Source organism: Hemibagrus wyckioides, linkage group LG18, assembly GCF_019097595.1.
Source record: "Hemibagrus wyckioides isolate EC202008001 linkage group LG18, SWU_Hwy_1.0, whole genome shotgun sequence".
Classification (NCBI taxonomy): Eukaryota; Metazoa; Chordata; class Actinopteri; order Siluriformes; family Bagridae; genus Hemibagrus; species Hemibagrus wyckioides.
The window spans coordinates 11,646,766-11,668,569 of record NC_080727.1 but is presented as its reverse complement, the minus strand read 5'-3'; the positions used below and the strand labels follow the sequence as shown (position 1 = coordinate 11,668,569).

The following is a 21,804-nucleotide window of genomic DNA, read 5'->3' as shown; positions in this document are numbered from 1 at the left end:
TGTAACTTTCACAGTGCTTAAGCTGCTCTCATAGTAATTCATTCTTCCCCTCTGATGTATTATTCAGCCAATCCGGTAAACACCTGCCTTATTTAGAAACAGCATAGGTCCAACATTAACCCATTAAATCATTAAAACACTAACACTAAGCTCCCCACACATTCTCACAGTCAAATCTACATTTGTTCATAAACATTTTATAAATGTTGGCAAAAACTATTCAAACATTTCGAGGGTACTAATACCTCTGGGCAATCATGTTGGTTTTTCTTGTATGTTTGTGTATTGATGAATAAACTCATGGCAATTAAAATAAAGATGGTGTGCAAAGAAGACTGGCGGTTCTGGCTTGGCAACTGTTTTCTTTGACAATTGCAATATTGCATTAGGGGTTGATCATCGATGCATAGAAAGTTTTTGTTATTTTTGATATTTGATATTGATTTCTTGAGAAATTAAAGATTTTAACGGGAAATTCATTTTTCATTCAAATTTTCATTTTTTACATTTCAGTATGATTCTTCCATTGGAAAAAAATAGATTCTGCAAGCTTTGATTAAAAAGAAGAAGGTTCTGGAGAAGATTCCGTGCCAGATCTACAGTAAAAAAAACAAAACATGAAATTTAAGTTGTACATATAAACGGCATTGTATCTTATTCTTGCCATGTTCCACACTGAAAAGGAAAACCTTGATCTATTAAATGAAAAACACTACTGATCGTTGGACTAATGATTGGAAGGTCATGAGTTCAACTCCCAGCACTGCAAGGCCTTCAACTGCTCAGTTGTATAAAATGATATAAATGTAAGTTGCTCTGGGTAAGGGTGTCTGCCAAATGCTGTAAATGTAAGTGACTGTACTATAATGTACTTACATCAGTATGTAGGATCTGTGCCATGCTGAATGGCAATCAGTGTCCAATCACTGCCGTAAGCTGAGGTGTAGTTGTAGAAGTGGTTCAGACTGTGTTTTGGTGTTTGAGCTTTGCTTTCCCGTCCACGCATAGGAACGGCATTTATGTTACATCAAACACATCAAAATGACTGAAAGAGGATAAGATGATTAAATATGCTCACACCTCAGAGGAGTATATTGTAGTTGTATTACCACTGACAAAGTATAGAGTTTAGAGCTTTAAGTGACGAGTAGGATCACATTTCACAGTGAAATTGATCAATGCTGTAAATGACTGTTGATACTGTCAACTAATGACATGCAAGGCTGTCTGTATATTAAGTTCACTGTGAAATAACAATCATTAAAAAAACTGTAACCATGGTGTATCACTGTCTTGTGCCCTATGTTCCTGTGATTGTGCCCACAGTGACCCTGACCAGAATAAACTGCTTATTGAAGCTGAATGAATGAATTTAAAGTAATCAGCTGCAGATATTCTCTCTATGGCAGGACATACATGTGCATATGTTACATACACAATACAAAAATAATCTATGCATATTCATACGCTTACAACAAGAAACCAGCTAAAAAACAATTAAGGCAGGATATTGTGATTGGTCAGTGATTGCATTTCAGTGTGGGATGACTTCCACAGGTGTGGCTAAAATGTAACATAAAGGGGTATTACATTTACTACTGACAGAAATTTAGCACTTAATTCTTAAAAACAGTTCCCTGTTGATTGTTTTTCAATGAAGAGATGCAGTTATGCAGTTAAGTCTTTACTTTACTTCATATTACTTTACCTGTGAGATTACTTGTTGCTCTGGCACATAATTTTCTTTATAGGTATTGAAAAATGATCTTAACCAAACTTGTTTGTTTGAACATAATGAACCACAGAAATTCAGGGTCTTGTAACGGTGAAACAAAAAGCATGGCTCTTTATGTTTGCAATACGCTTTCACACAATTCACAGTTTTGCATAAACTATTCTGTTTTTTTATTCACTTTGTGAGGAATTGTAGTAGCTGCAGTTTTCACATGATAATTTGTAGCTATGGTGTGATAACATATGATTTAATCTACATAGCTGGGGATAACAATAAGAGAGGCATTTTTTGCATTGTGTGACCCTGATTACCATGAAAAACTTTGTAAACCAATCTGAATCAGTAAAGTTCATAGCGAATTATGCTAACGAAAAATCAGTGCAATTCATCTTTGTTTTGCTCTTTTTGTAAGTTCTGCTTTCTGAATAATTTGGCTTTTGAATAAAGTTCCATGTTGGGTGTGATGTTTTCAAATAGCCTATACTCAATAATCCTTCATTTACCATACAAAATCATAAATAGAAAACATTGGAGCGCATGTCCGTTATGTCTTACATTTCATTTCCCTTCCAGAAAAAACACAGGAACCAGATGTCAAACCAAAATCCAACATTTCAAGTAAATAGAAGAGGGGTTTGGCCTTATAAGAGCTGTGTTTACCCCTTGTATTAAAAATTGTCTACAGTTCCATACAAACTTCAACATCAAAACTTCATACAATAGTCCAGGTGGTGTTTTTTCTTTTATCATTTCAAAGGTGATTCTATTATTAAAAAAGGGCCTGAGTTTAAAGTGATCCTTCAGAGAGTGACTGCTGGGTTAGTCAACAACTGGAGTCTTCTGTACACACACAGGGTGTCCTGGGCTTTCCCCATCTCTCTCTCTCTCTCTCTCTCTCAAACACACACACACACACACACACAGACTACATAGGAGGAACAATCATTCCAGGGATTGCTGCTGCTGTTGCTGCAAGAAAGAAAGAGTAAAACAAGAGTTGATTCAATTTAATTAATTAACCATTCCATTACTGGCAATAAATCTTACATCTCAGGATGACACAACAGTGTGTGAAACATGCCACAATGGGCCATGTGTGTGAAAGACAGCGGAAGTGGAGAGATAGGAAAAAGAATAGCTTGTGTTTTCTACATTGCTCAAGGCCTATTTCATGTTTTCTCTATAACAATAACTCTCTCATCACATCAGTATGACCTCAGAACTGTTGAAATCAGTGTCTTTGAGTTTCTACTGCAGTTACAAATAAAAGAAACTTACAAAAATGCTTCCCCCGTAATGGTGAATTGGCTTGAAAGTATGTATGTTCATTGCTTGATTACAGCTGAACTGATTCTCCTCTAATTGTTTGCACAGTGTTTGTTCTATTGTTCCCTCTTGTGCAGATGCTGTGATGCATCATCTTGACATCAGGATGATCAGCACCATATTTGTCTTACTATTCTTGTGAGGACCTTCCATTAACATAATTCTTAATGCAGATTATTAATTATTAATGTAGATTAAAGATCTACCTAAATCCAAAACTAACCTTAATGTCAGTGAGATATTTTGGCTCAACAAATCTTTACAGTTCTTGTGTTTAAGAATGATGTATATGGATTGTTGAAAAGATGGATAGATAGATAAATTGAGGTGTAGATTGATGGATAGGTAGAAAAAAGGATGGCTGGGTAACAGGATACTTAAAGCTTCAAGCAATGTGAACTATGAGAGAGGTGAAGAACATACTTCAGGAGAACGCCAAGCCCTGGAGTGCACTGGCAGTGGAGTACTTGTTAGAGTCCACAAAAGACTGATCTGAAGGGAGGAGTGGAGAATAGAAGAAAATGTAAAAGAAGAAAAAAAGGTATTAATGAGAGATACAAAAGAAGTAAAGAGAACCAGAGAATCAGTTTCAGACCTGGCCTTGTATTCATCAAAATTCTCTAAAATTCTGAGACTGGTGCAATTCCGGTCACATGTAAGTACATTTTAGAGCAATTCATGACTTTATAACTCAAAGAATATTGGAGAACTGGGCTTGATGCTTGGCCCCCTATTTTGTTTTTTAGAGCACTGAAAAATGTAGGAGAAATAAAGCAGAAATTGACAAATCTGGTTTAGATAATACAGTATATCCCTTAAGAACATGTGTACCAACCCATGCAACAGTCCTTATACCAATCATTTAAAAATTGTTAGCAGGTGTAACATCTTTTGTTATTTAAAGATTTATTAATTTTAATAATAATAAAAAAAAACAAGCAGAGGTTTTCTGGCTTTTTTGAGTCATGATGCTTTTAGGTGTAATTCTGAGAAGGTGGATGAATACAGACCCTGGTGTAGATGCTGAGTGTGAAACCATGCAACACAAAGCAGGGCTTAGAGAAACATGCTATTTAATATTTTTGGTTTGGTTGCAGAGAATAATACATTCAACAACCTTGGATATCCGGAAACTCTTAAAAGATACTTCATGTTTTTTACAATTTGATGTTTTGCATAAATGATATTATTCCAGAATGTCTTGTCTTTTTGTATTATCATTTAATATTATGCCAGCCTGAAAAATTCAATGAAAATGTGCAGAATGTAGCCAAAGATCAGCTGTACCTTGGAGGCCATTGGCATTGGTGCTGGTGCATGTGGGTGGAGGAGAACTCTGTGGCCGCACCACAGGTGCAAATGCACTCTTCTGCTTCACTGCTGACACCATGTTTGCTGGAGAGAAGGAGAAAATTCCAGAGGAGCTGCTGCAGTTGGATGGCAAACTGGTGGATGAGGCCATGGTGGGACTGGAAGGAACAACTGTGGGAGTAAAAACAAACAAGAATGTTCATGGCATTGAAGGGAAAAGTCATAGAAAATAAATTCAAATGCATTTGTATATTTGAAATATTTATGCTAATAATTATACGTTCTTTACCAACATTCAGATAATAATATCAAAAATGAACGCATTAGGCAGGGTCCTCTGCCAAACTCCAGGGTCCCCTGTTCAATCCTTGCTCAAGTTTCATATGTTCTCCCACATGTTTGGATGAGTTTTCTCTAGGTTCTCCTGTTTCCTCTTATTGTCCAAAAACATGACAGTAGACAGATTGTATAAACTAAATTGCCTGTAGGTGTGAATGAGTGTTTTTGTCCATGGTGCCCTGTGCTGGTCTGTTAACCCATCTGATCAACCTATGGTTCTGATCCACCGTGACCCTAATCAGAAGAAAGTTGTTACTGAAGTAAACTGTTATGAACAGTTGCAAGTAAGAATGAATGAAAAGCATTATTTAATCATAAGAAAGGTTTACACTGTACCACTGTGCAGAGTATTTTAAGAGCATTAAAGAAGGTTTTGGACCAGAAGTTCATGGTCTTGTCAATTTCAAACACCAGCACGTTCTATGTTCAGAAGTCCACACTTTACTGGACAGAGTAAATACGACAGATTGGAACAAGAGGTTCTACTCAGTGTACTTGCTAGTTCAGATGAAGGACAGGGGTTTCCATCAGATTATAGATTTGAGAGTGCTGAACTGGTTATTAGAGCCCTCCCTTTCTGCATGTTAAGGCTATCAAAAGTTATTGAGGTTGTGTGGCTACAAGACTGGTTTACATTGCTAAAAACTGCACAATGAATATTTTTGTGTTTCTCTCCTCTTGAGGTTTGCCTTCAAAAGGCATTCCACATTTAAGTCTTTTTTTCAGCCCCTCTCTATCACCACTACTTGAGAACAATGCAAGCTGCCCTGTCACCTCTATTGGATACAGTCATATTTAAATGACTGGCTCCTTTGCGGCCCCGCAACAGTCCATCCTCCTCACACACATTATTATCAGTCTCATGGTTGTATTCAGATCAAAAGCACTAGTTGTGAGGTAGACAACACTATCCCACAAACAGAAGATAGATCTTTTGTGAATACTAGCCAGTATTGCAAAGCCAGACATTCTGCTAGATAAGGACACATTGGCTTCATGACTTGTGCACAGACCACAGTTCTCCATGTGGCCACTGCTTGTGGACCTTGGTGTGCACAGCTGCTTTCAATAGTGGATAAAACACCTTACCAGCTACCTTCCCAATAAGATCTTTCATCTAAAATGGAAGGAAGCATTTGGCACCCTCAGCCAGATTAGCTGCACCTGTAGGTTTGGACCCTTGGAGTAAGTTGAGTACTGTCAACTGTCCATGGGCCTTGTATGCTCTCAGGTAGAAACTATTCCTAAATGGCCGGGTGAATCTGGAGTGACCTTGTGGTTAAACCCAGGATTTGAACATTTCATGAAGGGGAACCTGTTGGGCTTTCCTGGTTATACTCTGTATTCTCCCTATGGTACTATTTAGACCAGACTGGGGATATTCAATGACCTGTCATGGAGTTAACACACAATAAAACTCCCTTGTCTAACGAGAAACTGACCCACTTGATGGTAGACGTTGTTAAACTGGCCTAGAGGTGCTTTGGATGTTTGGGCCCTTCCTTGACATACCAATCTCCTCCTCATGGGCATCATTTAAAGGCAAGCAACTAAACAAAGTTTGCACTGCTGTTGTCACTAGGCATCTTCTGCAGGGTCTGTAGGATCACATTGCCCATCCTGTGGTCTGAATTCTCCAAACAGTTGCTCTTGACATAGCAGCATAGGCAACTGTGGTGATTTTCCCCACTCTACCGCCAATCCATCAGGTACTTGTCAAAAACAGTCCAGAGAATGATGGTCACTTTGTGATTTTACTGAAGGTCTTAGTGTGCATGTGAAACACACACAAGAAGGTTGTTGGTAATCTGGTGGTCATAGAATTACAGTTACATATGTATAGTAACCGTGAATACACTACAAAATATTTTATAGAAGAAATAAGTTACTTTCATGCTGTCATTCCTTTGCCTTGAACATGTACATGTGTGTACCATTAAAGTAAATACATACCTGATATGTCACTTATATCACATTATATTTATATTATATCTTATATCATATTATACTTCAATTGGACATTAATCTTCCCAGTTGTATCTTTGTATTTCATATTAGCTAGTTAGGCAACTAGATAAAAAACATTAAACACACCACTCACAAGCATCTACCCCATAGCAGTTGCAACATGTAAATATGCAGTAGAAGCTACTACTTGACAAATCTCAGAGGCTGTAGGCACATTTACAAAATATGTAATACATACAACATTTAATTACATGTTTTTCTTGATCTAACTACATGTTAATAGTTTTTTCAGGATGTGTAACCCTGCAGCAAAAGCAGAATCTATTTATCAAGACTAAACTAATCAGTTACAGAAAATCAGAACACCAGCTCCAATAATTCTAAACACCTAAGGGAACCAGCAAAGCTTTTAAGATAGATGCTAACATGGCAGGACCAAAGTGGTGGAATTGAATTGTTACCTCCCTAATTAGTTTATTGATTTAATTAACTGTCAGTTAATTTGGAGAATAAAGTATCACCTTGATAGACATAGTCAAGCATAGTAACAGCAATATAAACCTTTAGAGGAGCAGATTTCAGTTGAGTGTTTGGAGTTTATAGAAAAATCAAATCAAAGGAGAGTGATAAAGACGCAGATTTCCTGCATGACTTCATTTTCTTTTGTATGTCAGAGCTCTGCTATGTTGCAACAGGCCTTGTCTTGGTGTGAAGTATAAATTGTGCCTATGACAGTGGGAGGGGAGTTTTGACAGACTGCAAGCCAGATTTTCTCCCCAACCTCACACACCCCACACTCGCCTTGTCGTAACTGAGTCAAACAAACATGTGGGTGTTAGACCAACTCTCTCTCTCCTTCATGCTTTCTCTGTCACTTTCCCTTCTGAGCAATTAATTAAAAAGGGGAACCAATTAAATCTTTGCAAAAGAGATAACAGCAGACGTGAGGAAAAGGACTGGAGGATGAAAAGCTGGAAAGCAGGGAACACTTTCACGCAGGCAAAGTACAATCAATGGACATGTTTCTCTTCATCCATTTTTTAAAGAGCTGTTAACGACAGACTCCAGAGCTGAAAAGATGCCTGTGAGGCCAGGGAATTTTGCAAGATCTGAAAGCCCATATTTTCACACACACCATGATGACTGTACAACTCAGCATAAGGCAGAAATGGACCTTCCTATGTCAAAGACTTCATTAAGTAATAACAGGCTGAATGGCAAAACCAACTGCAATGTCAGCAGAAGGGAGTCATGTGACCTCCATGTCACATTGTTGGGTAAACATAAAAAACATTCTGCAGAATTTCCTGAAAATTACTAATACACCCCAATGAATTAACTCTTGCGCACTGAGTAAGGTAAAGTTAGGTAAGAAAGGAGTGCTATACAGATCATCTCAAAACCATTTAGGGTAAGTGAAAAACATGTGGAGTCATATGCTGGAGATTTCAGTACAGCATGTAAAAGTCGATCTGAAGACTAACTAAATGTTTTACTTTATGTTGCATTGCAGTCAAAAAAAGTCTTGTCTTGACTAGCTCTCAATCCTTCACTGCCTGTTGACTATCAGAAAGAATAACTTTCTGACATAATTTTTGAACATTTCTTTGGCATTTTAATTTGATCTGAGATTGAAGTACTGACTCTGAAGGTACATACCAGGATGGAGTGCGTAAGTAATCTGAAACCTATGCATCATTCTTGTGTACTGGACAAAAACCAGATAAAGATATAAATATATAACACACTCACTAGCATAGGGAGAGTTGGCAGCTGAACCGTTGAGGAAGCTGGGCGAGCCACTCAGGTTGCTCATGGCGGTGCTGCCGTAGCCGTTCATGCTGGTGGCCACGGTGCTGTAGCTGCTCTGCTGTGGTGTTGAGCTCGGCACATAACTATGAGGAGACACGCTGCTTGTGTTTCGATTAAAGCCTGAGGGAAAGGGAATGAGAAAGATTGTCAGATTACATTTACAAAATATATTTTTTAGTCATTTGCATTTATCACTATTTATAAGATCTAGTTTAATGCTATTTATAAATGACGGCCAACTTCTGTTGGGATTTTTAGGAGTTCATGCACTAGAAACCATTTTATACGCCTAATATCAGTAGATGACCTCACAGATGCTCTTGTGGATGATTGAGTACAAACCACAGCCTTGTTTCTAAATCTAATGGAAAGCCTTCCCAAAAGACTGGAGGTTATTAAAACAGCAAAGCAGGGATTAATTCTGGAATGGGCTGCGCAGCAAGCACATATGGGTGTAATGGTCCAGTGTCCACAAACCTTTGGACATATATTGTATGTCTATGTGGGAGTGTTTTCTTTTGCTCTTCTTAGTTTAGTGATAGCCCTTTTGTAATTATTATAACTCTAGAATTATAATACTAAAAATAGATCGTTAGTTATATAGAATAATTTTTACAGTTAAACTAATAGGAAAGTTATGTATAGAAGTTCATGAATCAGTCCCACGCTTGGATTGGATTCTGCCTCACTTGAAAGTGTAGGTAAGAGTGTCTTTTGTATGAAAGTTTCTGTGAAACAAATGTTAATGCAGATCGATTTACGATAAGTTAGCGATGAAAAAAGCAGTGCTAAAGAGTAGGAGGGATATTAGTGTTGTTAAGCAATCATTCAAAACCAACCAGATTTCACTTCACTCAGATGAATTGTGACAAGACTCTGTCAAAATTGTGGCCGAAAGTTGAGAAATCAAACAACTAGCACTCAGCACAATTGGACATAATTTGGGGTGGACATTTCATAAGCCCTTGGACAGATTTCAAGGCTTAGCAGAGTTCCTGACTTTCCAGCAAAACTGGAACATTGCAGCTCAGATGAACTCTACCCTATTCACCTGTTTCTCATTGGAATAAGGCTTGCATAAGGGAGGGAAGTGTCACTTCATCTGATATGTATGTGTGAGTATATGTGTATGTGTGAGTCTTACCCTGATTGCCTCCTTGAGAAGACTCAGACACGTTAACAGTGATTTGTCCGGTAAAGGAGTTCACCCCCATCATGCTGGCATGGACAGAGCTGTTGGTGAGCCCTGTTAGTTGGTTGTGGTTGCGTGGTACATTGTAGAGTGCCTCAGCTATGTCAGCAGCCCGCTTCAGTATGATCTCCTAAACACACACACACAGTTTAATTTATCTATAAAGCCCTTCAGATTTCAAGATATCTAATATCTAATAGAGTTTAAACATTTCAGCTGTTTACAATGATGTCTTTATGCGGGCAGGTTTACACCAATCACCCAGGCCAGAAAAGTCTCATGTGACTTTGACAAATGTTTATTGACATCATAGGTTTAAAGCATCCACAAACATTTCTGAACCAAGCAGTTAATCTGATGTGATCTGATCTGATCACACCCTGGAATAATTGTTTTCAAATGTTTTCAAAATGACACACCCAGTCACTTTGACGTTTTTCTACTAAATATGTCAAAATATTTATATACAGTATATATAGAGCTAAAAAGAATCTCCTGGTTATTCAATTGGACTTTCTGCCCATATAGTACACATTATTTATAATCAAACTCTCAGGTGTCACCCAGATGAGGACGGGTTCCCTTTTGAATCTGGTTCCTCTCAAGGTTTCATATCGTCTCAGGCAGCTTTTCCTCACTATAGTCACTTCTGGCTTGTTCATTAGGGATTTTTAATTTACAATTTATAGGTTATATCCTATAATGCTGCTTTGCAACAATGACCATTGTTAAAAGTGGTATAGAAATTAAATTGAACTGAATGTAATTGAAAATGTCTTGGATGACTAAAAAATTTCCATATATTTAAATTTGTGATAAAATGCTGTACCTGGTTGTTATGAGGCATTCCATATAATGCCTCCACCAGATCTGCTGCTCTCTTCAAAATCACTTCCTATAACCACAGAAAAAAAACCCAGAAAGAAAACTTAGTAATGAGAGAAAACTAGAAAGACTGACCACTTTTCATTCCCCCTCAATTTATTCCTCATACATTTTCATTGTATAATGCATGTCACCAACAGGAGTGGAGAGCTAACTTTTGACCACAACTGAGCAACAAGTTCTTCCACAAAGAGCAAAAAAGGGTCAAATTCCCATTTAATAACACCACGGACAGGCAAAAACATAAAAAAAAAAAAACACGAAGCTGCTGGTTGCTCAATTGTTTGGTGTCTGTTGAAATGAATAAGTGCAGTATTTCAACAAAACATCTGGTTTGAATTGAAGCAGAGACAATGAGATCTATGTTCTGCAGAAAAGGTCAGCCAGTTCCTTGGAGCTCCACTGAAAGCAATAACTTAAGCAAAACAGGACACGGCTAACAGCCAGGATCAGAGCAGTGTGATTGCTATGCATCTAATCACGAGAAACAATTACTGGACCAATGTGTTTTCAGCATTTCTTGACTCATGATGCGACCTAACACTTTGTCTTCACAGCATTAGTGGGACTCCTTTAGTGGTCTTCAGCATTTTTGTGGTATGACATAAGCATTGAGTGAATCTCTAACACATTACAAAACTTAAACTCAAAAGGAGTAGATCAAATTTAGCCTTTAATCACCAGAGGAAAGAAATCAAAGCTACATCTCTTCTTCCTCTTTTTTTTTTCAGAAACTGGATGCAATGGAGTTCACTTGTTCTATTACCACCATCATTTCCTGATGTGTGAAGATAATTTTCACTCTTATTTCCCCTCAGTTCATGTATCTTCTGTAAGGTTTCTGTGAGAAGTTAATGTGGCAGGCCATGATTTGATCCACAGCAAAAATGTGATAACCTTCTCACAAGCAAAAAGTGTGAGAGCTATATCAAAACATATTGCTTCTTGGCCAGCCCTAAGCTGATCACACACATACACATACACACACACACACACACACACACACAGAGAGAGAGAGAGAGAGAGAGAGAGAGAGAGAGAGAGAGAAACAGAAAGGATCAAGGCAAAGAGGTCAGGCGTGCAATAAACTGTTTTAGTGTGCTGTCCAAGGTGCTAAATTTACTCAGTTACCACCATTGTGTTAACTTCTCCTTACTAACATGCCATGTTGCTACCTGGCAGCAGAGTAGGCGGGAGTGTTCGGGTATGAGGTGATTAGTGTAACCCAGATGGACCTCCAGAACATATAAATGAAATCATCAGTCAGATCAGAAAAAATGAGCATAGAGGATTTGGTTTGAGAGAGATTTGTTTTGATTGATTTGAGGTTTGTTTGTTGGAACAGGTTCAAAAATAGATTTTTTTATTTCATTTTTGATTCCAATATGACTTTTATAATATTAAACAATCCAGTAATCTAGACAGAGTGAAGATGTAAGTATACAGTAAGCAATACATCTTTTCATCCAAGTTTATTGCAAGTGTTAAATACATTTCTAAATTGATAATTGTTTGCATTAAATTCTGTTAAAATTTATATTTTAAAGGGCTTGCAAGAGTGTAGCCTTGATTTATTATCATTTAAGCTATTCTCTGGAAATTTAGAACTTTCTGCTACTACTGAAGCCTTTACAGTCCAGAAAACTAACACATGACCAAATAGATGACTAAATTTCATCTCAGTGCCATAACTGCACCATAGCTAAGAAAAAAAACACACCTGACCTAACTGTAATGTTCATAATGTTGCTAAAACTTTACCCAACAGACAAAAATTAGGCAATCACTACACTACAGGAACATCACTTTCTTTTACTTTTTTTTTTTACCATGTTCCCCCGCCTCATGACAATCATCAACATATTCAATAACCCTCAATGAAAAATCCTTATTCTAATTTTAGTTTATTCTCTCATAATTGCTTTTTAGTCTTTTTGAACACTCTTTCCAAATTTGCATTGCATTGCAACCAGCTGAATCATAATAAGTCACAAATAGCTTTATCATCCCAGTGATTTGACTTCCTATGAATAATGACAGCCTGTAACGCAGTCTAAAAATAGCAGGAAGAAATAAAAGGGAGAGGAAAATATGGTTGGTCCAGATGCTACCATTAACACTTTATTAGAGAGAGGAGGAGTGTGATACTGTTACTGTTACTGCTTTGATTTTCAAATCTTATTTATTAACAAATATATTATTGGCTAATGGTTTATTAAAGCATTTAGGACTTTATGAAGTCATTTGATTTGAAACAGATTTGTTTTAAATGTCCAGTTGATAGTATATGATGCGCTGTTGTCCCAGGTTTGCATTGTAGGCTGTAATGAAGCTGCACTTTTAAAAGAATAAATTTGATGATTAACAGCTGAAGAAATCAGAAACAAGGTATCTGACATCACTGTGTGATTGTCAGCATGAATTTGCAGGTCATGGAGTGTAACACAAGATCACTAATGACAGAAAATGCTTCACCTATTTTGCTCACTATATTTAGCAGAAGCAGCATGATATCATCACACACTTCCTGTTAAAAAGACATCAGAAAATGAGGGGAGACTTGAAAAAAGTGATGATGCCACCTGGAATGACAATAAATTCCCTATTTCCTTTTAGTCATTCACACACAGTAGCATTCTGTTAGATCAAGAATGTTTTTTTTTTCTTTTTTAAATGGTAGTACTGCATCATCAGGATCAAATTTAATCAAAAATAGCATAAAAACAGCTGGACATGTGCTCTCTCACTCATTTGTCCCTCCCTCACTTTCTCTCTCTCTCTCTCTCTCTCTCTCTCTCTCTCTCTCTCTCTCTCTTTGACACACACACACACACAGACTCAAATCTGACCAATAAAAGCTCAAAAACTGCACAGCTTGCATTAACTCCCTTCGGTGGTGGTATGAATGCCCAATAAACCATTCAGACTTCTGTCTCTTTCCTTTAATCCCCTTACATGGGCCACTACACCATCTGTCCTTCACTGTCTGTCACTCTCTTTGTGACTCTGCCTCTGTTAGGCATGTGTTGGTAATTAGTTACCGAGGATGTGTTTTTATAATAATTTTAATAGTCCACTGACATTGTGACAGAAAAGGATAAGATTTCTGAAGGTTTACATTATGATAAGAATCAGGAATTTGAAATTACAAATGCATCAGCATCTCAATAGCCAGATACAGAAGACTATACGTAAGAAAATTCATTTATTTCATTTATTATTTCATAATTCATTTATTATTCATTTAAATTCAACAATTATCATTTATAGTATATACATACATCCTACTGGCATGTTGAGTTAACTTTGACTGTACACTGTAGATGTTTCAGTCTATGTCCTTGTTTAAAGTGTGTGTGTGTGTGTGTGTGTTGTCTCTCCTTTCCTGTATCAGGAGTCAGGAGCAATATGAATGAAGCTTGCAGTTGAAAAGTGAGTCCCGTCAACAAACTGTTATTACCTCAATAAAAAAACGAGAAAATCGATGAACAGCACACAGTTTGTGTGTGTGTGTGTGTGTGTGTGTGTGTGCGTGTAAGAGAGAAAGATGCTGATGATGGCAGCTGGGACAGCTGCCAAGAAACAAGCAAGTGAGATAAAAGAGAGAGGGATAGAGAGAAAGAGTTGATGAGCAGTACAGTATATCCACTCCTTATTTCTGACCTCTTCATTGTGTTTAACACTGATCTGAATGTCAGAGGTGCCTAAATGCCTTTTCTCATGCTCTGTCTCTCTCTCTCCCTCTTTCTCTCTCTGTCTCTCTCACAAACACACACACAAAGCAACATGTACACTATGACTCAATTACTAGTGGTGGAGCAATAATAAAGTCTGGGCAGCAAAGGCTTCGATCGACTGACCTGCTGGGAGGCACAAGCTGAGTTCACCATGATGGATCACCTCTTGGTGCCCGTGCTTATAAACACACACACACACACACACACACACACACACACTCACACACACACACACACACATTATGCATAGTACTATGCAATGAACTGGCATTCCATGGTTGTATTACTGCTTTATGCCCAGGTTCCTGTGATAGGCTCCTATCCATCACAATCCTGAACAGGCTAAAAGCTTAATATAATAAGATAAAACTCACTTTCAGTAACCACGTTTTCTACATAAAACCATTCAAATACTGATCAGAATAGGGAAAGGTATGATCTCAGTGACTTAGACAGTGTCTTAATTGTTTGTGGCAGATGGGATGGTCTGAGTATCTGCTCTGTGTTTTTATGCACAACAATCTATAGAATCTTTATGGAATGGTGCAAAAAACAAAACACATCTGAACGGCAAGTCTGTGGGTTAAAGTGCCTTGTTGAATAGAGAGCTCAAGCTGCCAGAAACACTAACAGTAACCACTCTTTACATGCATGCTGAGTGGAATAGCATCTCATGAATAACATGAGGTAAACTGGCCTGACTGGTTTACTGAGCTTCACTCATGTCAGCCAAGACCAGAACATTGAGGCTACAGTGTGCAGAGGCTCAACAAAACAGAATCATTGAAAAATTCAAGTCGAATCTGTGTTTTTGTAATCTTCACCTGCCCAGTTTTGGTGAGCACGTAGCCCCATATGTCTGTTCTTGGCTTATAGGAATGAAAACTTGTAAACCAGTCTGACCTTTTTTTCTCTGAGCTCTCACAGAACAGCCGCTCATGGGATGGGTTTTTTTTTTTTCATTCTATGTAAACCTAAGAGACTGTTGTGCATGAAATCAACTGGTTCTGAAATACAACTGTTACAGTTTGTATAGTGTGTCTTTTCAGGGTAGAAATTCAATGTAGCTCAAAATTTTGGGAAAAAATGCAAGTTACCAGAGTTTAGTTTTCTGTTAATTCAATTTAGATTAGTTGCTAATTGTACACTGCAGTATTGCAGTACGAAATCTTTGAATCACACAAAACCCATACACACACACACACACACACAGACACACACCTGGAACAAATCAACCATAACACCATTCTTGGAGTATTTTCATGTACTTTTTCCTGGAATCTCACAATTCATCCTTGTCAAACTGAGAGGAAATAAACAAAGGGAGATACCAATGTGAACCCCCTTAAAAAGTCTACACTGATGAGTTTATTGATGCGAGACTGAGGTGAATTTTCCAGCACACTGAAAACACAAATGTAATATGTTCAATGTAACTGTTCAGTGACACAATATGAAATGGCTTAGCTTCATTATCCTGAACCATGCCTGAAATATTTTCTATGTATTTAATCCTTTGCGATGTGTTTTGTGTATTTTTAATTACTCAGTTGATTCAGAGCTCCTTTAGATTATATTGAATATATGATATAAACTTTTTAATGGTCTATTTATTGCAAGCCCTTTAAGTCTGGTCTAGCATGTCCTATCACATGCTTATATTGCCATGCTTATATATGTCTGTAACACACACACACACACACACATACACACACACATACACACACACACACACATTACAGACTGCTGTTTTTTGTCTATAACATGTATCTGTACAACCCCTCTCACAATGAGTTTATATTTATCTCACTATTAAGTCTTACAAACACATGTGGATGCATGTAGTTAAGACTTATTAACTGTATGTGCTTATGATTTTCTGTTTGTCTTTCATTTTTCAGGAAACCTAGAGGCAGAAGATTAAGACAAACATACAAACGTGTGTACTTACAAAGAAGTACTGCAGAAGCCATACTCTAAGATACACACCAAACTAAGGAGAAAATCATACACTGCTCCAGCTGCACCACACTCGATTCAACATCTCAGGCTGACACACATCAGCACACAAAGCACACCATGGATGATGCAGCAATGATGTAACTCTCCTTGTGCTATGGCAACAGCTGCTAATGACTCAAGAACAGCAGTCATTACTGCACAAGTCTTATCTTCTAGCCCATGACACACAAAATGACATCAGAGTGAGGAGTCAGGCTTTTTAGTGTTTTTATAACATACACATTTCTCACTCTGATCTAAGCTCTGCATATTAAATCATCAATAATCTGAAAAAAGTCTTGAAGCCAAAAGTCACAAAAAATCATGTCATCCCTTCTTAATAGATATGCTTAACCATTGTGTTAACAATGCTGTTAATGATCAGATTGACTGTGACTTCATTACTTTACAGTCATACAGTTATCTGTGAATATATACCAAAATAATTAGGGATATAGACAAATGTAGTTTCAAAATATAGTATTTATATGTAACACTTTTGGTATTGGACTCATCTCTAGATCCTTTGTTATTAGTAGACAGAGAAGAGAAATGTGTAATGAAGACACTATTATACATGTGTAATGGTATCAGTACTGCACGTAACAAACACACCGTACCTTTGGCAAGCGCTCTGGGTCTCCAGGATGTCGAGGGATGACCTTTTGTAGCCGCTGGAAACCGTAATCAATGGTGGGCTCATTTAAAGCTGAAACACAAACACTGTTAATTTTACAACATTATTCTACAGGTGACTGGTCGCACCGTTAAATGACTGATCACTGCTTTAGTGTTAAATCTGACTGCAGGTATTTTCTTCTATGTTCCACTAATAAAGTTATGGCCGGGACAGACCAGTTACAAGTCAAAAATCAATAAATCAATAAAGTCCTTCAGAAAACTATAACATGAGGAAATGGAACAAAATAACACTTCAGCACAATCATGACAATTTTAACACCACAGAAAGTGCCACTGAAATATACAATTGTTCTAATGGAAGCCATTGCATTTTCCCATGATTACCTGCATTTATTCTACTCTAAGTGGAAAAGGCAAGTACAAAACGGCAATCTAGGGATTTAAAAGATGGAGCATTTGGTACAGCAATTACTGCGCATAGAGTCTTTATCTTGTCAGAAACATGAAAGTGCATCAGTCATCTAAAAGAATACTGGGAGAAAGATTTACAAGCTCACAAAATCTCATACAAGTTGGTTCAATAACAGAAAGAAAATGGAGAGTAAAAAAAAATATATGGCTGCATTTATGGCAGTGCATTGTTTTCAGAAAGCTACTGTTTAAAAGCAGTTTTCAGTCCAAACTGCAAATATTAAAAAATAAGAAACTCACTAGTTATGCTGATCAGGTATCAGTGTTTGACTAGTTTATACTTCTTTAAGTCATGATGTGGTCCAAACTCGAGACTGACCTAGCCACTCAGACCATGAACTCTTTCTTTTATAGATAGCTTAAAAAAAATGTAAAAGACCTTTTTTCCACCACTTCTTGAAACAGGAGTTTTAAAATGAAAAAAAGAGGAAGAGAAAACCAAAACGTGGTTTGGATAGTGTGAGCGTGATGGAGTGAGGGGGTTGATGGGTCACAGAGAGAAAGTGGAGTTGGGTGCTTTCCTGTCAGTTGGAGCAGATGGTCACAGTTCAGTGAATTCTAATAAAATTATAATGATGTCGGTATCTCGTCCAATATAAAAGGAAACTCAATAAACTTAGATGAAGTCAAAGTTGTTCAGGATTTGTAATATAATTTGAATGAGTCTAAAATTTTATATATTTGCATTTCTAGGTCAGCTAGCTTAAGATAATCATATTAATCAATCAAATTTCAATTGACTACTGTTTTATGGAGTCAAAAACATTTAGAGCTTGTAAAAAAAAATTCAACATTTTAAAATGTGTGAACATTTACATAATTATAAAACTTCACAAATGATTTGGAGGGTGGGAGAAAAAAGTATGAAACAGGATGTTCACAAAAATGTGAAAATTTGTTGAACAAATAGAGCATAATTTTAAGTGAAGAAAAAAACAGCAGTTGTAAATGAAATGTGAATGTGTAAATCCATGGTGCATGAATGAGTTTTAATGTGAGAATAAGAAAAGTTTTGCATTTCCTAGTATGATGCTGGGAGTTGCCTTTGTGTACTCTTTGTGTGAACTCTTTTTTGCAAGTGTGGATTTTCACCCCATCTTACTGTTCAGAGTCCAAACAAGTAAACTGTTAATCAAGAACAAAATGGATGGAAATTAGTTAAACTGATGTTAGCAGGCCTCTTTGCAAGCTTATTTAGCTACTTTATGTCACAGAGCTCCCACTAGAGTGTAACCTGTTCAAGAGTTTAGGGCCAATATTGCTCAACAATGAACAGCAAGAAAATGCTCACATTAACTTTTATTGAGTCAAATATATTAGACCTCACATGTCTGGGGGAAAAAAAACAAGAATCATAGGTTTTATTTTTAAAAATGCCATGCCCTTTTTATGCCTGTGTTATTTTGTAACCAGCCAAGGCATTCTAGCTAAATATCTGCTGTATATCAAATGTTAAGATGATCTTGCATTTTGCATTTGCCTTCCAATACCTTGTAACTGTTTGCCTTCCAATACCTTGTAAAAATGTTTCTATGAGAAAGAACAGTTTGTTACCATGTTAATGGATTAAAATCCATTAACATGGTAACAAACTGTTCTTTCTCATAGAAACATTTTTACACCAGTAGCACATCTATTCAGATATCAGTTTACTGTATCCATTCTGTTTTCTCTCTACTAAATGAAGTGAATAGATAAACAGATACCTTTTTAGTTTTTATAGTTTGTTTTATAGGGTAATTTATCCTATAACGTATTTATTTATTCATTCGTTATTAAGCTGCATGAGCAAAAACAAATTACAGAGGGTAAACATTTTCCTACTGAACACTGTAGAGGAATACGGAGGAGCCTGATAGAGAAAAGTCAAACAAGTCTGTAATAAAATAAAACTCCTCCTATTATACATTAACATGTCTGATTATGACTGATTATGAAAACATACAAAGTAAATAAAATCAATGATTAAATAACAAGCCAATCTAAGATCATTTTAAATTCAAGTAGTAGAATAACAATATCTCCAACACTGAAACAATACACAGAATTTCACAAGAATGCCCCCAAGGCTTTTTTTTTTTTTAGAAAAGAAAGAACCTTTACTCTTCTTCACACACACACACATACACACACAGAGAGTGAGTCATAAGAAAATCCACTGATATTATTTTTGCATAATCTGTAAATCTACAAAATAATCTACATTAGTCATATATTAATGATGCATTAAACAGGAAGTACACAAGGTCAACATAAACTGATACAGATACATCAACTGATGTAGTGTTTTATACATTTACTTGTTTAACAAGCTAAAATACATGTCAAAGTACTTACATGAACTAAATCTGTGTCCATGTACCATCTAACTAAAATGGGGAAGTGGAACTGTTGTTCGCATAAACGTTCACTATAGCCAGTAGAATATTTTCTACATGTAAAATAAGTGCTAACCACACGGGGAGTATTTATAACTTGGCGTAGCTCTTCTATTGCAAACTGTTTTATTGTTTTCTTCGTACTCCCACATGGCTTCAGTTTGCTCTGCAATGCTGGTTTATTGTTCTCCCTGGGCAATCATAGCAGTTAACTGCTCCAAAACAGCATTGGGGCCAAGTTGGAGATGTTATGCTACATGCTAACCTCTCAATGCTAAATGTAACATTATATGCATTAGCTGAACAGGCATTTGTCTGGTGGCCCTAAAGTGCACAACAATTTTAACAAACCAAATACACAAATACAAAATCGCAACAGGATATATAATATAATATAATGACTTTTAGCCTGATGCTCAAAGATACTGTAAATTATTGTGTGTTGTTACATATATATTTAAATGTATTGTTTTGTATTGTATTGTAAGGGCAAAACATTTCAGTTTGAGGAACAGAAGAAAATAAATCATTCAGATGTTTGTGCTAGGCTAATATAACAGCTCCTTTTCACTGTGATTGTCATCACAGTTCTCATATCAGAAATGAGCATGTGAGGTTCTTTAAGGAACTAACACTTTCTGTTTTGAGTTAATGTTGTTGTGCTTTTGCTTTTGCATTTTTTTTAAATTTGATTTTGGTTTGTTAAAGTGTTTTGCACTATATTGGAGTTGTTAGCATCAGTCCAGATACTTCAATAGTGCTTACCTTAAACTTCACTTCACCAGCATGTCAGCGCTTCCTGTCACAGCCAGATCAAAAAGACTTCAATGCACATTATCTCTGTACTCTGGTTCAGAGCTACATACCTTTAGCACAGCCCAGGACGGTGCTGTGCATGTGTTTCATTAACACCTGAACATGCTTGTAGCCAGTGGCGGGCTGTGCATTTCACACCTAGGCCTTCACTGGTGTCCTTCCTGAATTAATCCACCTCTATACCATCATTATGACGCCACGGCAATAGATATTAATCAACCGTTAAATAGCAAAGTAAAAAAGAAATTAGGCTAGAGTATTTCACACCTCACAAGGAATAGTCAATTTTATTACAGTCCGCCTTGAAAATACATTTGTAAGGATGTCTGCGACCAAATCGATTTCTTCTCCTCTGTCCGCAATTGTGAGTTAAAATATATATATTTTATTTAGTTTGTGCGGTTCAGGCCTGTTTAGGCCAGCAGTGAAGGCCTTGCTGGCCCTGACAGCCCACCACTGATTGTAGCCTAAACTCTTTCTGCTTCAGCATCCTGACTCTTCAGAGGGGAAATAAGCTTCCTTCTTCACTCCAGACTTTTTTCAGTCAGTATGTAGAATAACAATTTATGTAGCCTACTCTGCATTGCGCTTGCATTAACTGCCTTTTGCATTAAATATTCTTTTTTAAATGTATTGTATGACTAATTAAGTATTTAGGTTTAAAAGGATCCTTTCATAATGTACATACTAGGACAGATGCAAGCACTTTTACAACACTTTTGCTCATTTCAACATTTGTTGCCTGTTTTTTAAAACCAATTAAAAAAACAAGTTTTCAATTGTTACAGCTTAGCTAGATGATTTGCTATATCACTAAAGGTAAATACATAAATATTCTCTGCTTAGAAACTGGAGCAGAAATCCTGACAGTTTGTATCCATAAGATATTTAAATATCTTAAAAGCATGTGTTAACTTAGGCTGACTAAATTTGCTGTGGATTTGGTCATAATTACGTTGTTATGGTTTTGCAAAAAAAAAACAAGCATGGCCTTAATAGACTGTTTTAATGGAATAAAATTGAAAAAAAAAAATATATAGGTACAGAAATATCGGCTGGTGTCAAAGAAAATATCAAATTGATATGGCAAGAATTACCTCAGCAATGAATTAATGAGCAAACAGGCTCCATCTCTCTCTCTCTCTCTCTCTCTGACCACATTGTGAGTGATCTCTTGCAATCAGACAAATC

The 21,804-nt window shown here is 36.8% G+C and overlaps 1 protein-coding gene across 3 annotated transcripts in view; it reads right to left on the bottom strand.

Annotated features, from left to right (window-relative positions):
* Positions 1 to 1,076: 1,076 nt before the first annotated feature.
* The window catches only part of ebf1b (EBF transcription factor 1b), a 95,981-nt gene continuing 75,253 nt past the window's right edge, over positions 1,077 to 21,804 (bottom strand). For 2 of the 3 annotated variants that reach the window (XM_058415352.1, XM_058415353.1), the window contains exons 11-17: positions 16,927 to 17,015; positions 10,513 to 10,578; positions 9,636 to 9,813; positions 8,432 to 8,611; positions 4,349 to 4,543; positions 3,485 to 3,553; positions 1,077 to 2,704 (exon numbers count right to left, since the gene is read on the bottom strand). In XM_058415352.1, the coding sequence (XP_058271335.1) occupies positions 3,486 to 3,553; positions 4,349 to 4,543; positions 8,432 to 8,611; positions 9,636 to 9,813; positions 10,513 to 10,578; positions 16,927 to 17,015 (776 nt within the window). In that variant the 3' untranslated portion in view covers positions 1,077 to 2,704; position 3,485. The remainder of the gene's footprint in view (positions 2,705 to 3,484; positions 3,554 to 4,348; positions 4,544 to 8,431; positions 8,612 to 9,635; positions 9,814 to 10,512; positions 10,579 to 16,926; positions 17,016 to 21,804) is intronic. The other variant, XM_058415354.1, reaches the window with a different exon arrangement.